The following is an 11,966-nucleotide window of genomic DNA, read 5'->3' as shown; positions in this document are numbered from 1 at the left end:
CACACTTAATCCTTGGATTGCCCCTGATGTTAACCCCTTTCCTGTCAGTGTCATTAATACCGTGACAGTGCATATTATTTAGCACTAGATCACTGTATTAGTGTCACTGGTCCCAAAAAGTATCAAAAGTGTCACTTAGGGGCCAATTTGTCCGCTGAAAATTGCTGATCAGCGCCATTACTAGTTAAATAAATAAAAATTCCATAAATATATCCCCTAGTTTGTAGGTGCTATAACTTTTACGCAAACCAATTAATATACACTTATTGGGATTTTTTTCTACCAAAAATATGTAGCAGAGTACATATTGGCTAAAACTGATAAAGAAATTAGTTTTACATTTTTTATTGGATATGCTTTATAGCATAAAGTAAATTTTTTTTATTTTTTTCCAAAATTGTCTTTTTTGTTTATAGTGCAAAAAATAAAAAAAAACGCAGAGGTGATCAAATACCACCAAAAAAAAAGCTCCATTTGTGGGAGGGTTTTGGACCTGAATTTAACTTGGGTACAGCGTCGCATGACCACGCAAAAAAATAAAAAATAAATAAATAAAAAACGGCCTGGTCATGAAGGAGGGTAAACCTCCCAGGGCTGAAGTGGATAAACAAACTAATAGCAGGTATCCTACTAAAGCCTGCTAGTATCTTTAATGATACCCAATTAGTCTCTGTGGAAGCTCACACTACTACAGTGATAGCAGCTGTCTTCCAAGTGCCATGTTGAGAGACTGCCCTTCGGGGTGCCTTGCATTTTTTCATTGAATGAGGTAGGGATAGTGACATCACTGCCTCTACTGTCCACCCCCTCCAATCAGAGAGCATTCATTGAGAAAAATGCAAGGCATTCTCTGAATGGTAGCTGTGACACGCAGAAGTGCAGCAGTACAGCACCCGAAAGATCGGGGCCATCAATGTAATATCTCAGACTACCACAGTGATTTAAGCTTCCTCAAAGTCCGACTGGGTATCGCATAAGCATAATTGCATTGTGCCATGGTAAGTAGGCATAACATACCATCCCTGGAGTTCAGCTTTAAAGGCTTCAAAACAAAGCTGCTTGAAGATGGTCTAACATTTTGGAGAAATCGCTCTTAGGCTGCATTCACACCTGAGCGTAGCGTTTTCAAGCGGTTTTTTGCGGCGTTTACCGCGATTCGCTGCGTTTTTAACGCGTTTTTACCGCGATTTTGTGCAGGGCAAAGGGTCACCAATGTTAAAAGAAGAAAAACGCTCAAATCTGCTCAATTCGAGCGACAAAAAAGGGTCTGGAACTTGTTTGAACTTCAGGCGTTCGGCTTCAGGCGACATGTAGTGGAGATGTGAACCATCTCTATTGAGAATAATAGAATTTTTCCCCTCTAGCGGTTTGTAGCTTCAGGCTTCAAGCTACAAAACGCTCAGGTGTGAATGGGGTCTTAGGCTGTATACTGCTCTTAAACAATCAAAAGCCTGTGTGGACAAGGGGATAGAATAAAGTTGTGATAAAGCACACAGAATATTAACCATCGAAGCTCCAACCCCTCAAGAACGAAAATACAAAGGCCTTCTGAGCATCGCTTTGGATGTGAAGTGCCTATTCTTATAATGCTCATTCTTTCATGGGAAAGATTAGAGAGCAGTTAAACCTCCAACACAAACCAGAAATAAATCTGCACTAGCCTAATTGTTCATAACAAAAAAAAAAAAAAGGAAAGGCCTCTGCCAGTTCCTACCCGGAAGCAGAGCTACGGCATGGATAATTCGATGTTCTGCTGTGTACGTCACACCTGGTTTATAACAGTGGACTGCACATCTGTCAATGCGTTTGCTAGAATTGGAACAGATTCTACAAGCTATGAATGAACACGGACTCTGTACTAAAGTCTTTGGGAAGAGTCCAATATATTATGTTAATTCAAAGGATGCCAAAACAGCTCAGGAGTCATAACAGGAAAATGTCAAGGACGGCTAATGAAATAATACGACTTACACGTCTATTATCAATGCACAAAGTTCACTCAATCCTTTACAACCAGATATTGCAGCCCTTTAATCCCTTTGGCAAAGAAAAAGTTTAAACACAATGCCTAGTAAAAACAGTAAAAACCCAGATGCATAAATAATGCTTGTGTCATGGAAATGGAGAATAAGGATGAACAAAAAATAAAAATCCATTGCTTAACTGTGGACAAACATTATACCAAGGACTAAAAGAAATGTCATTTAACATAAATTACTTACAATATGATATACTGAAAAAAAAAAGACTAAACATTCTTAATTACAATACAAAATCTCTACAATAAAACATCTTTTTTAAAACACATCTGATAAGTGCATCCTTAAGTGCACACGTTGTCATAGCAACTAAATAACGAGCATACAATGAGGAAGGTATATCTTAGAAACTGCAAATCCCTTTAATCCAGACGGTGACCAAATCAAAGATGGTCTTTTTCTGAAAGGGGCAGTCTTACCCACGATAGAGATCTGAAATCAACTCACCAATAGAGGTTTGTGCCAAACTATAAACCCCTCACCTGCTAACTATGATTATTTTGCTCATACAGAATACATCATCCTAATGTATAGAAAGTTCATTGGTATTCTAAAACTCCATTTTAGGGTCAACAAAGGTGGTATTATTTATTGGCATGTCACACATCAAATAACTCAAGTGGGTTCATTTGGTAAGATGCTGCAATGGAGCAATAATGTACAAAAAGCAGTAACCCATTGCAGACTCAACAGCCCATTCACTTTACAGCACTGGGTCTGCACATGTGTGTCTTTAAATGGCCTCCCTGACACCGACAAAAGGTGCATGTAGCTTTTTCTGCAGCATACTGCAATGCACATTACTATGTCTCATTACCACACATGTCCATCAGCAAGGTGAGTTGGGAAACCATTGAGATGGCATCTCAGCACACCCACACCTATTACCAAGTGCATCAATGTGAAGGCCTTTAAAGCCGGTCATGAAGTCTGATCACTGATAGAGTATATAATGACATCTTTAAAACGATTAGTAGATTCAGAAAAAAAATTGCGAAAAATCCAATGCAAATTTTATCTTTCCTGGTTGTCCTCAAAAATGCCCACCTACTAACATTCCTTAAAGCATAAGTTCACCTTTTGTAACAGGTTACGTTACATCCATATTCAGGGAGTTTGGACAGCGAGCGGGGGATCTTCTCCAATGTGCAAAAGAAGATGACCGCACTCCAGATTGCAAAAGATTAAAATTGTATTCCAATAAATTCATGGTAGATAGTAAAGTTATATTCATGGTACACTCACAATACAGACAAGCAGCAGCATGGTTGATGCGTTTTATGAAAACATTTGCTTAAATCATAACCTGGGGGATCTTCTCCCCTGCTCGCTGTCACAATCTAATAAACCGCAGCCATGCAGGGCTCCGCCCATCCGGCTGTGTCACTCATTCTCAATCTTCTGTAAATGTGAAAACTACAAGTACTAACACCTTTGTGGCGGTCTGCTTGTAGGTCTGAATGAACTACCAGGGCAGGGTTAAGCGCTCTAGTAGTTCATCAAGACTTCCTGCTAGAGTGCGACTGCCTGTCCATATCGGAGGTATGGGCAGACAGCTATACAGACAGTCTTGCAGGACCGTTGCATTATACCAAAGAAGTGTGGATTGTGGGTGCAATGCTTAACAGGCTCCTATCAAAAAAATAAAATAAAAATATTTATAATTATATTATATTATAATATAGATATAATTTTTTTTTTTTACCTGCAAAAAAAATTTGCATTTATTTTTGTAAAGGTGAACTTATCCTTCAACGGATCTTTATATATCCCACCATTAGGGATACTCCATAGAAAGGGCAGAGCCACACTAGACTTTACGGAAATAGTGAAGAACTGCACTAGAACTAATCTGCCTCAACCTTTGCATCTACTGTACCGTTTGATGTTCTGTGGCATTGACTAAAAGTAACCTCTGTATTGTGACAGATTAAGGCTGATGTCCATATGAGTGTCAACCAGAAGAAGCTTTCATCATCTCAGTGATATTGCTCCCTTGCTGGTGTGGATAAATGGCAAATCTCTCTTGCTAGCAAGCGATCAACAAGAGAACATCTCACTGGTCCAGCTAGCAAGAGACCAACTCTATAAAGGAGAAAAGTCACTTGATACATTTGCCACCACCAACAGGATCACTTGTGTGACATCAGCCTTATTTTATGCACTAAAAGTATATTAACCTGATATCGCCTTAGTTATGAGTTACTGCAATTTGCACTCATGTTTGCCATGTCTAAAAGAACAAGCCTGCACCACCGTTTACCAGCCAGCATGGATTTTAGACCTGTGCTCAGCACAAGAACGTCTACCATGGCTGCTATGTGACCCAAGGGCTGGGGTGGGGGTAGTATAAGATGCTTCCCATCCAGGTTCCTGAGAGTCTGGACAGGTATCCTGACTGCACGCTCTGCCCTGTTTCCTAACATTACTAGCTAGCATGGGTAGACTGCTTGCATTTTAAAGCATCTGCATACAAAGCCATATTGTCACTGTACCTATCACTTTGTACCCTTCCCCGTTCTGGCTGGGAGGAATAGACCAGAATATTTATGTGCCCTGGGTCCAGGGCCCTTTCTGCCCCTGCATATGTTCTTCATAGACAATGAGCACTGAAATAATATCATAAGTTACAAAATAAGATGGAGTACAAACTCTTGAATAGGAAAGCCATTTCCACATGTATAGGAACACAACAGCAGACAAGAACAGAGGACCAAAAATGGCAGTAAAATATAAAGTACTTAGCATTCACACACACAGCCCACAGACACACGCACACACGTACATACATGTCCTCCGTCAGCTACGGACTTCATTATAGCTGTAAATATTTATTTCTTTATACAATAATGTACAGCCGACATTGCCCTTAAATCACTACAGCGCAACATGGATGACAGACCTGCTGATTTATAGACAAAATAAACTAGAGAATGAAAATTGGCTGCTGCACAAAGCAAATAATTGGGTTTAGCTTTAATCTTACACCAGCATTAGATAAGCAAATCCGGAAACAGCAAAACCATTTTTCATTGCTCCAGTTTTTAAGCCCCTAAAAGTCAGCCCTTAAGATAGAAATGTCTTTTAGTATATAGATAAAAAAAAAAAAAAAATGCTTTTGTGTTTTCTAAAAAAATGATGGGTAAAGCAATAATTATATTTTATTCCTGCAGAGAAAATGATTTGGGAGGACATATGATTCCCTTTCTTGTCATGCATGTAACCAGTTGACTTCAGGCTTGGGAGTCGCCTTGCATAACCACAAAATATTCTGATCTTTAAAAAGCCGCTGAGTTATAAGCCTTGTACACAGAATCGGATTTTCGGCAGGGCATTGTATGATGAGACTGTCTAAAATCCAACAGTTAGTACACTCCTTCAGACAATTGTTGTCCTGCCATCCAACAAATATTGGATGGCAGGCTAGTAAATTTTCAGTAGACAACGGTTTGTTGTCAGATTTTCGTATCGTGTGTACACAAGTCCATCACACAAAGGTCCAAAGTACAAAGTACAAACACGCATGCTCGGAATCAATGCTTACCAAACATGATATTAGCAGGAGGAGCCCGATGGGTGGCGCTAAAGAGCTGAAATTCCACGTAGTACTTTACTCCATTCGCGTTTGTTGGCGGACAATTGTGTACCGTTTTTATGCAAGACAAGTTCCTGGCACACGCCCTTGGGACAAAAGTCTGATGCTTTGCGGAAAATCTGATCGTGTGTATGAGGCTTTAGTAAGACAGATGGAAAAGTTTCTCTTTTATTAAATGCTTCTCCATGCATCAGTTCATTCCTGTTTCTATACCAAGGATGTTATATAGCGCCACAAATCTTCTAAGGCCTGACCTTATCTAGGATTAATATTTCTAAACATTTTAATACAAGCACAGAATTGTGTTTTTCTTTTTACTACCGCAGCCTGAAAAGGTTTAGACCTTACAAAGTTTTTTCTAATCAGCTGTAAATTTTTTCCAACTAAGTGGTCAAGATGATGAATTTGGGATCTAAATTTGCTTTAAAGTGAACCTGTGCTTTACCCCTGAAGGTTTGACTGTTGGGACAAAAAAAAAAAAAAGCCCAGTGCCAGCTTTAAAATGTGACATGGAACTTACACAGGTCTAAGGGCCCTCCTTCAACCCTCATGTGACACTGATGGGTGCCCAAGTGGCCAATCAGTAAGCGCCAGCACTGTCAAGAGGCAAGAAGGGGAGTGATTTACATGCTTCCTATACCTGGCAGTATGGGGCATTTCTCTTTGCTGTTGGTTGCTGAAGAACAAGGAAGCATAAAAGGTGTGTACAGGTGGGAGGGAGGCCGTAGAGTAAACCTGTGGCTTTGGCCTGCATGGGCTGAATTGTCTGAGAACATACTGCCTGTTTAATTTTGCCTTGCTTTCACAGATCTTGGATTTCCTCCCCCCACCCAATTCCATTAAGAAAAGTGACCATTCTTAAAGTGGAAGTAAACTCCCCTATCGTTTTCAGCCAAGGAAGCTGCCATCTTTGCCTCTGTTTAATCTTCAACTGTTATGGTGCTGCACATGTGATTCGTTATGACACCAGCCATTGGATGGTTTGATAGTTTGGCTGAGAGCACAGCCAATGTGCAGTTAGCATTCCCAGCATGCCTTTTTTTTTAACTGTTTAAATCCATGGGTTTACTTCCACTTTAATGCCCAGTATTGCCTATAATGATGGAAGAAGTGACAGTTCAAAATTCAACTGAATGGTATTTGCCATTATATCACAAAAGGTCACAATTCAGCATTCACATGGACAAGGTATTTCAGAATGATCACCTCTATGGAGAACCCAGTAAGGCACTAGTGAAACTATTCTTCTGCAACTCAAAAAGATATATAGTTTAAAGTACTGATCCTGAATATCACCCCGCTGGGGGCAAATCACTCCATCTACATTTTGGCCCAGGTTTCCAAAAGCGACAACAGGCAAGATTTAAAGTGCCTGAAACATGAATAAATTTACTGTAGAAATCCGATTTCATCTAACAAACCCATTGGAAAATGTTAAGCAGAAGCTGAAATGTTGCAACAGAAAATACATACAGCGTTCTTATATATATATTCTTATGTACCCAATGATGGGTGGAAAGATTTCCGCTCTTGTGCATTCTCAAATTTCTGGATTTCTATTTCATATAACACAAATGCTGGTTTCAAAACACTTTTGTACACCAATAGCATTTTACTGCATGCTAAATAGATTTTTACTTGAGCGTTTCATTTTTCTTTTAATAAAGGAAAAAAAAAATTCTTCACATTAAATGTGTATTTCTTCTACTCTGATTGTATTCTGTGCCATTCAGTTGACCTGCAATGTGAAACTGCACAGCAGTGAATGGGTCCTTTATACATCTATCTAATCCGGCTAATGAAAGCGGATATACGATTGGCTGCAGTAAGTCCATGTTACGCCAGTAAGAGTAATCTGGACAGAGGGAAATCTTTAGGTTGCCCTTGATGATGTTCTGAAAAGAATTGTGGTTGCAGGAAAGAAATTCGCACCTGGTATGGCCTGCCTAAGCAAGGTGCCTGCACTACCCCTTTAATCATGGACATATTCAATCTTCTTTTAGGGCTTGCCCTGACTGAGCAGGAGTGATAATCACTTACAGTCTTGTACTCTTCACCCCCGATCAGCATGTTTCAGTACTTTTTAAACAACTAGCTGAGAATAAGTATACAGCTTACTAGCTCTGACTGTACTGACCCGACTACTGGCTCCAGGTCAGAACCCCAATGTATTGAAACCAGAGAGCCATGCAACTAGCATAGAAGGTCAACAACACTAGTACGGACAATACCCTTACCAGGAAAATCTGCTTAATCATCCTTGCATGGACCACTTAAATCCTCAAGGGCCCATTGATACTCTTGCACTGTATTAGAACATGAGTGTTAACGTGTTAACACATCAAAAAAGTACACGTAGCATTTTGGCAGTGCACCACAACAAAAGCAAATGCGTTTGTTGCAGTGCACATCTATCAGCAAGGTATGTTGGGGTGCCACCTGTTACTGCAGTGCAATATTGTCAAAGGGCCCTAAAAAGGGAATTTGGATAAAATCGAAAAGCTGTCAGCACAGAAAGTTTTTGAAGGGGCAATTTCAGTAGGGATATCCTCATCTTTATTCTTCTACATAACGAGTAAGAGCCAAACCATGCAACTGAATATGAACTGCACTGCCACTCCACATACACAAGTTTGTTCCAAGTTATTGGATCACCAACAGGCAAAGTTGCATCTTCAAAAATAATTCATCAATGGGGGCTCCCTCATTTCTATACGGCCAACTTTCTTAGGCAAAATGTGGCTAGTTAGACCTATGCATGCCAAGGTGAATCCCTTTGGATAGGCAAAAATCGAGTTTAAGATGAATTTCTTGCTGTTATACTGCAATATATGCATGCTTTGGAGTTCTGAAATTATATCTGAATGTCCTGTCTGGAGGTGCGAGGACTCAGCAGGAGTAAAGCTGGCAGAAATCTCATTGAGCACAACAGGCATGGAGACACAGAGTCATCCTTGGTAGAGCCAGGAAAAAAACTTTGTATTGAGTAGCTCACATAATGAGACAATGCAACACATTTTTTGTCATTTCTTTCCTACAAGAGGGAAGTTCAGACCAGGTTTCTGGGAGATTTTCCAAAATGTTGGAAATTTTCCGGCAGTGAAAGCAATCAATCTTAACTTTGGAAGAGCTTGTCATCACCCCACTATGAGGCGGACTGAATGTCACACCTGGCAGTCGATTCAATCATTCACGGCTAGTCTAAAGCAAAAGTAAAATGGGCAATTTTAATCCTGGACGCTAAATGATTTTGTTTATACTGCAAGCAATCTGCTCATTTACACACTGTGCTAAGGTCACACCTCAGCAAAAAGTCACTGAGCATAAGGCTTCAATCACAAAGACTAGGTTCTCACAGGAGCTGGATGCAAAATGAATGCAGGCTTGTATTACTAATCTGATGTAACACCCAATGTCCTAAAAAATATCCTAAAGAATCACTAGGCCGCTCCAGGATTTTGGTGCCATCTTCAAACTTCAGGAAAGTAGACCTCGTTGTTATAGTAGCCATATAAATTCCATATAAAAGTAGTTTTTTAGATTCAAAGCTTGTTTCTAAAATTGTATAGATGACCAACAACAAAATGAACCTTACCCACCAAAGGAACGGATAACCGAAAGTTGTAACCATTTCTGTAGACAAAGATTAAAAATATATTGTTCCTTTGTTTAAAAAAAATTATATATATTATATATATATCCAACCAATACAAAGCGAAATTCCTTGTTTAGCTGGAGGGGACTAGAGTCTAATAATCAGAAAAATGTAGGATAAAAAAGGTATGATTGCACTGGTACCCTACTGCTCACTTACCAAAACAAAAGTGCAAATTAGTTCTAGCAAATTGGATACAAAACCTAATAAAAAAAAGTTGCCATCTTGGATAAAAAAAAAAAAAAAGGGGTTCTGTTAGCTGTGACATAAACTGCTCTATGTCTTACAGCAGTCAATTCTCAGTTAGATTTTCATAATGCAACCCTAATATTACCATGTGGGATGGTGAACATGCTGACAATCATATATAAAGCAAACACTTATCACTCATACATGTATGAACACATGAATTTTGCATGGCAAATTTATTCATCTAAGATTTCCAATTTTGGGTGCATACTGGAGGGTTCAATCACTTGCTGGTTTGTCATTACTCTCAGAAGATTTTAAATACTCCGCTCTTCCTAAACGCCAGAAAATCACACCCAGAGAGAGAACCTACAGATGTGAACCTAAAACTGAGAATGCTTCTCAGGATGACTTGCCTATAAAAAGGGAATTTGTTACAAGGGCTGTACCCATCACAGCTAAATTTCACAGCCAGAGAGGGAGGCTGCCTAGCCACCTAAAATGTATACAACTGAATATTGCCGTTATCTATATAAAGTCACTGAAGTGGAACTGAAGCCAAATGGTTTCTTGCAAATATTTCTAATTCAGTTGGTCTTGCGATTCGACCTTTGCCAAATTATGGCATGGATTTACTAAAACTAGAGAGTGCAAAATCTGGTGCAGCTCTGCACAGAAACCAAACAGCTTTCAGTTTTTTTTGCTTTTGTTTTTTTTCTAAAGCTTAATTGAACAAGCTGAAGTTAGCCGATTGGCTACCGTGTACAGCTGTACCAGATTCTGAGTGCTCCAGTTTCAGTAAAACAACCTTCTTAAAGTTCACCTACTTTGTCTGATTTCTGGTGCATACACAATTATGGGATTACTACAATAGTAATCTGAAATATTTGAATTGGCATTAATTAAAAAATTACACTCAAAGTTCGGCCGAGTACATAACCAGACTAAACCTTCATATTTTTTCTAATGTTCCACTATAAGCAAATGCCTTTGGACATACATAAAGGTCTGATTGAACACAAATGATACTGTCAGAACAGTCTGTACATTGTAGCCTTTCCATAGAGAATTATTTATCAGCTATCTGATACAATACTCAAATATAGTGCAAACTAATAGGTAATACATTTGATTGTACAGAACACAAGTGTTAAAAGCATTCTTATAAACATGAGCACCCATCGCCTATATTACAGTGAAGAAAGCCATTCTGTATACAAAAACAATATTTTACCTTCCCTGGGAACTCATGATGCTGGAATTACGAGACTCATAGTGCCCCATACCTCAAACATGGCCTACAACTTCATACACATTGATTTGGACAACCAGCGCCTATTTGCAAGGTGTGCAAAAGGACAGGTACACTTTAGGTCGGACAAAAGTGGCTAGCACTAAGGCACTACTTGCTTTATACCTCATTGTCATATAGTTAAATTTTTATAATATAGTATTAGTTCTTAATCTAAATTGGCAGAAGTTCACATACAAATTTAAACCAAAAAAAATAAAAATCAGTAAGTGTTGAGGTCAGTGGTTTTAGATTGTATAGTATGGTAATCCTTTCAAGGTCAATGTTTTTGTCACTGGGTGCTTGAGGTTTTTTGCAATACAAAAATATGTTTGTAAATTGGTTGTTTCTTGGGTAGTTTCCATAAATTGTTTCTTGAAGGGCTGAAAGAAGGGGTAGAAAAAGATAAGGCAATGGCACGTCACCATTAATAATGTAGATATGCAGTTTTTCTAACCAAGTTATTTCACAGAGAATTGTGTGTGCTTATCTACAAAGTAGCAATTACTGGCTTGGTTTAAAGCAGTGTCTCTTCAGATTTCTCTTCAAACCTCCTCCTTCCATAAAAGTTAGTACATCTACTTAATCCGACATTCAAATGTCAAAAGATCCATTAAGTGATTACAACAGCTCTGATCCAAAGGAGAGAAAATGAGCCTTGAACAAAACGATTTGTTCTTGGTTGCTTCATGAAAAAGTTCCTTCTGTTTGTTTACGAAATGAACGAAGTAGCCTGCACCACGATGGGCAGCCTGGATCACAGCTTGTCGGAACGGAAACTGTCCTCTATTGTGGGGTCTGGCAGGACCATGTCAGGGTCACTTAACATGTTCAGACCATCCAAGCTCAAAGGTCCAAGTTTCAGCTCATCATCCAACTGAAATGTATTATCTGTGTCGAAGCCCAGTTCGGAAACTCCCGCAACCGCACTTCCAATGTCCTTCGATAAACTGTGGCTTGTATCGTCTGCAAAACAGAATCAAAGAGAACTATGTCAAAACAAGCTTTGCTGTGTTGGCGAGGCCGAAGAGGGCACATTTATGCACTTCCCCAAAACACAAACATTTCGGATGAACATTTCTCCTTGGATCTAGAAAACCACCCTTAAGCCCATACAATTATCTCTTCACTGTCTTTCTTGCTACCCCTTCTTCCCTCAAGTCATATAAAAATAGCAGTACGCCACATCTTTAAATG

General features: G+C 39.2%; 1 protein-coding gene across 4 annotated transcripts in view; it reads right to left on the bottom strand.

The window, feature by feature from the left end:
* Nucleotides 1–2,006: 2,006 nt before the first annotated feature.
* Nucleotides 2,007–11,966, bottom strand: part of CRTC3 (CREB regulated transcription coactivator 3) — a 262,889-nt gene continuing 252,929 nt past the window's right edge. For all 4 annotated transcript variants that reach the window (XM_077473423.1, XM_077473424.1, XM_077473425.1 and 1 more), the window contains one exon: nt 2,007–11,735. In XM_077473423.1, coding sequence (XP_077329549.1) covers nt 11,527–11,735 — 209 coding nt within the window. In that variant the 3' untranslated portion in view covers nt 2,007–11,526. The remainder of the gene's footprint in view (nt 11,736–11,966) is intronic.

Source organism: Lithobates pipiens, unplaced genomic scaffold (assembly GCF_037356315.1).
Source record: "Lithobates pipiens isolate NorthernLeopardFrog02 unplaced genomic scaffold, aLitPip1_a1.2 Scaffold_8, whole genome shotgun sequence".
Taxonomy (NCBI): Eukaryota; Metazoa; Chordata; class Amphibia; order Anura; family Ranidae; genus Lithobates; species Lithobates pipiens.
This window is presented reverse-complemented; position numbering and strand designations above follow the sequence as displayed.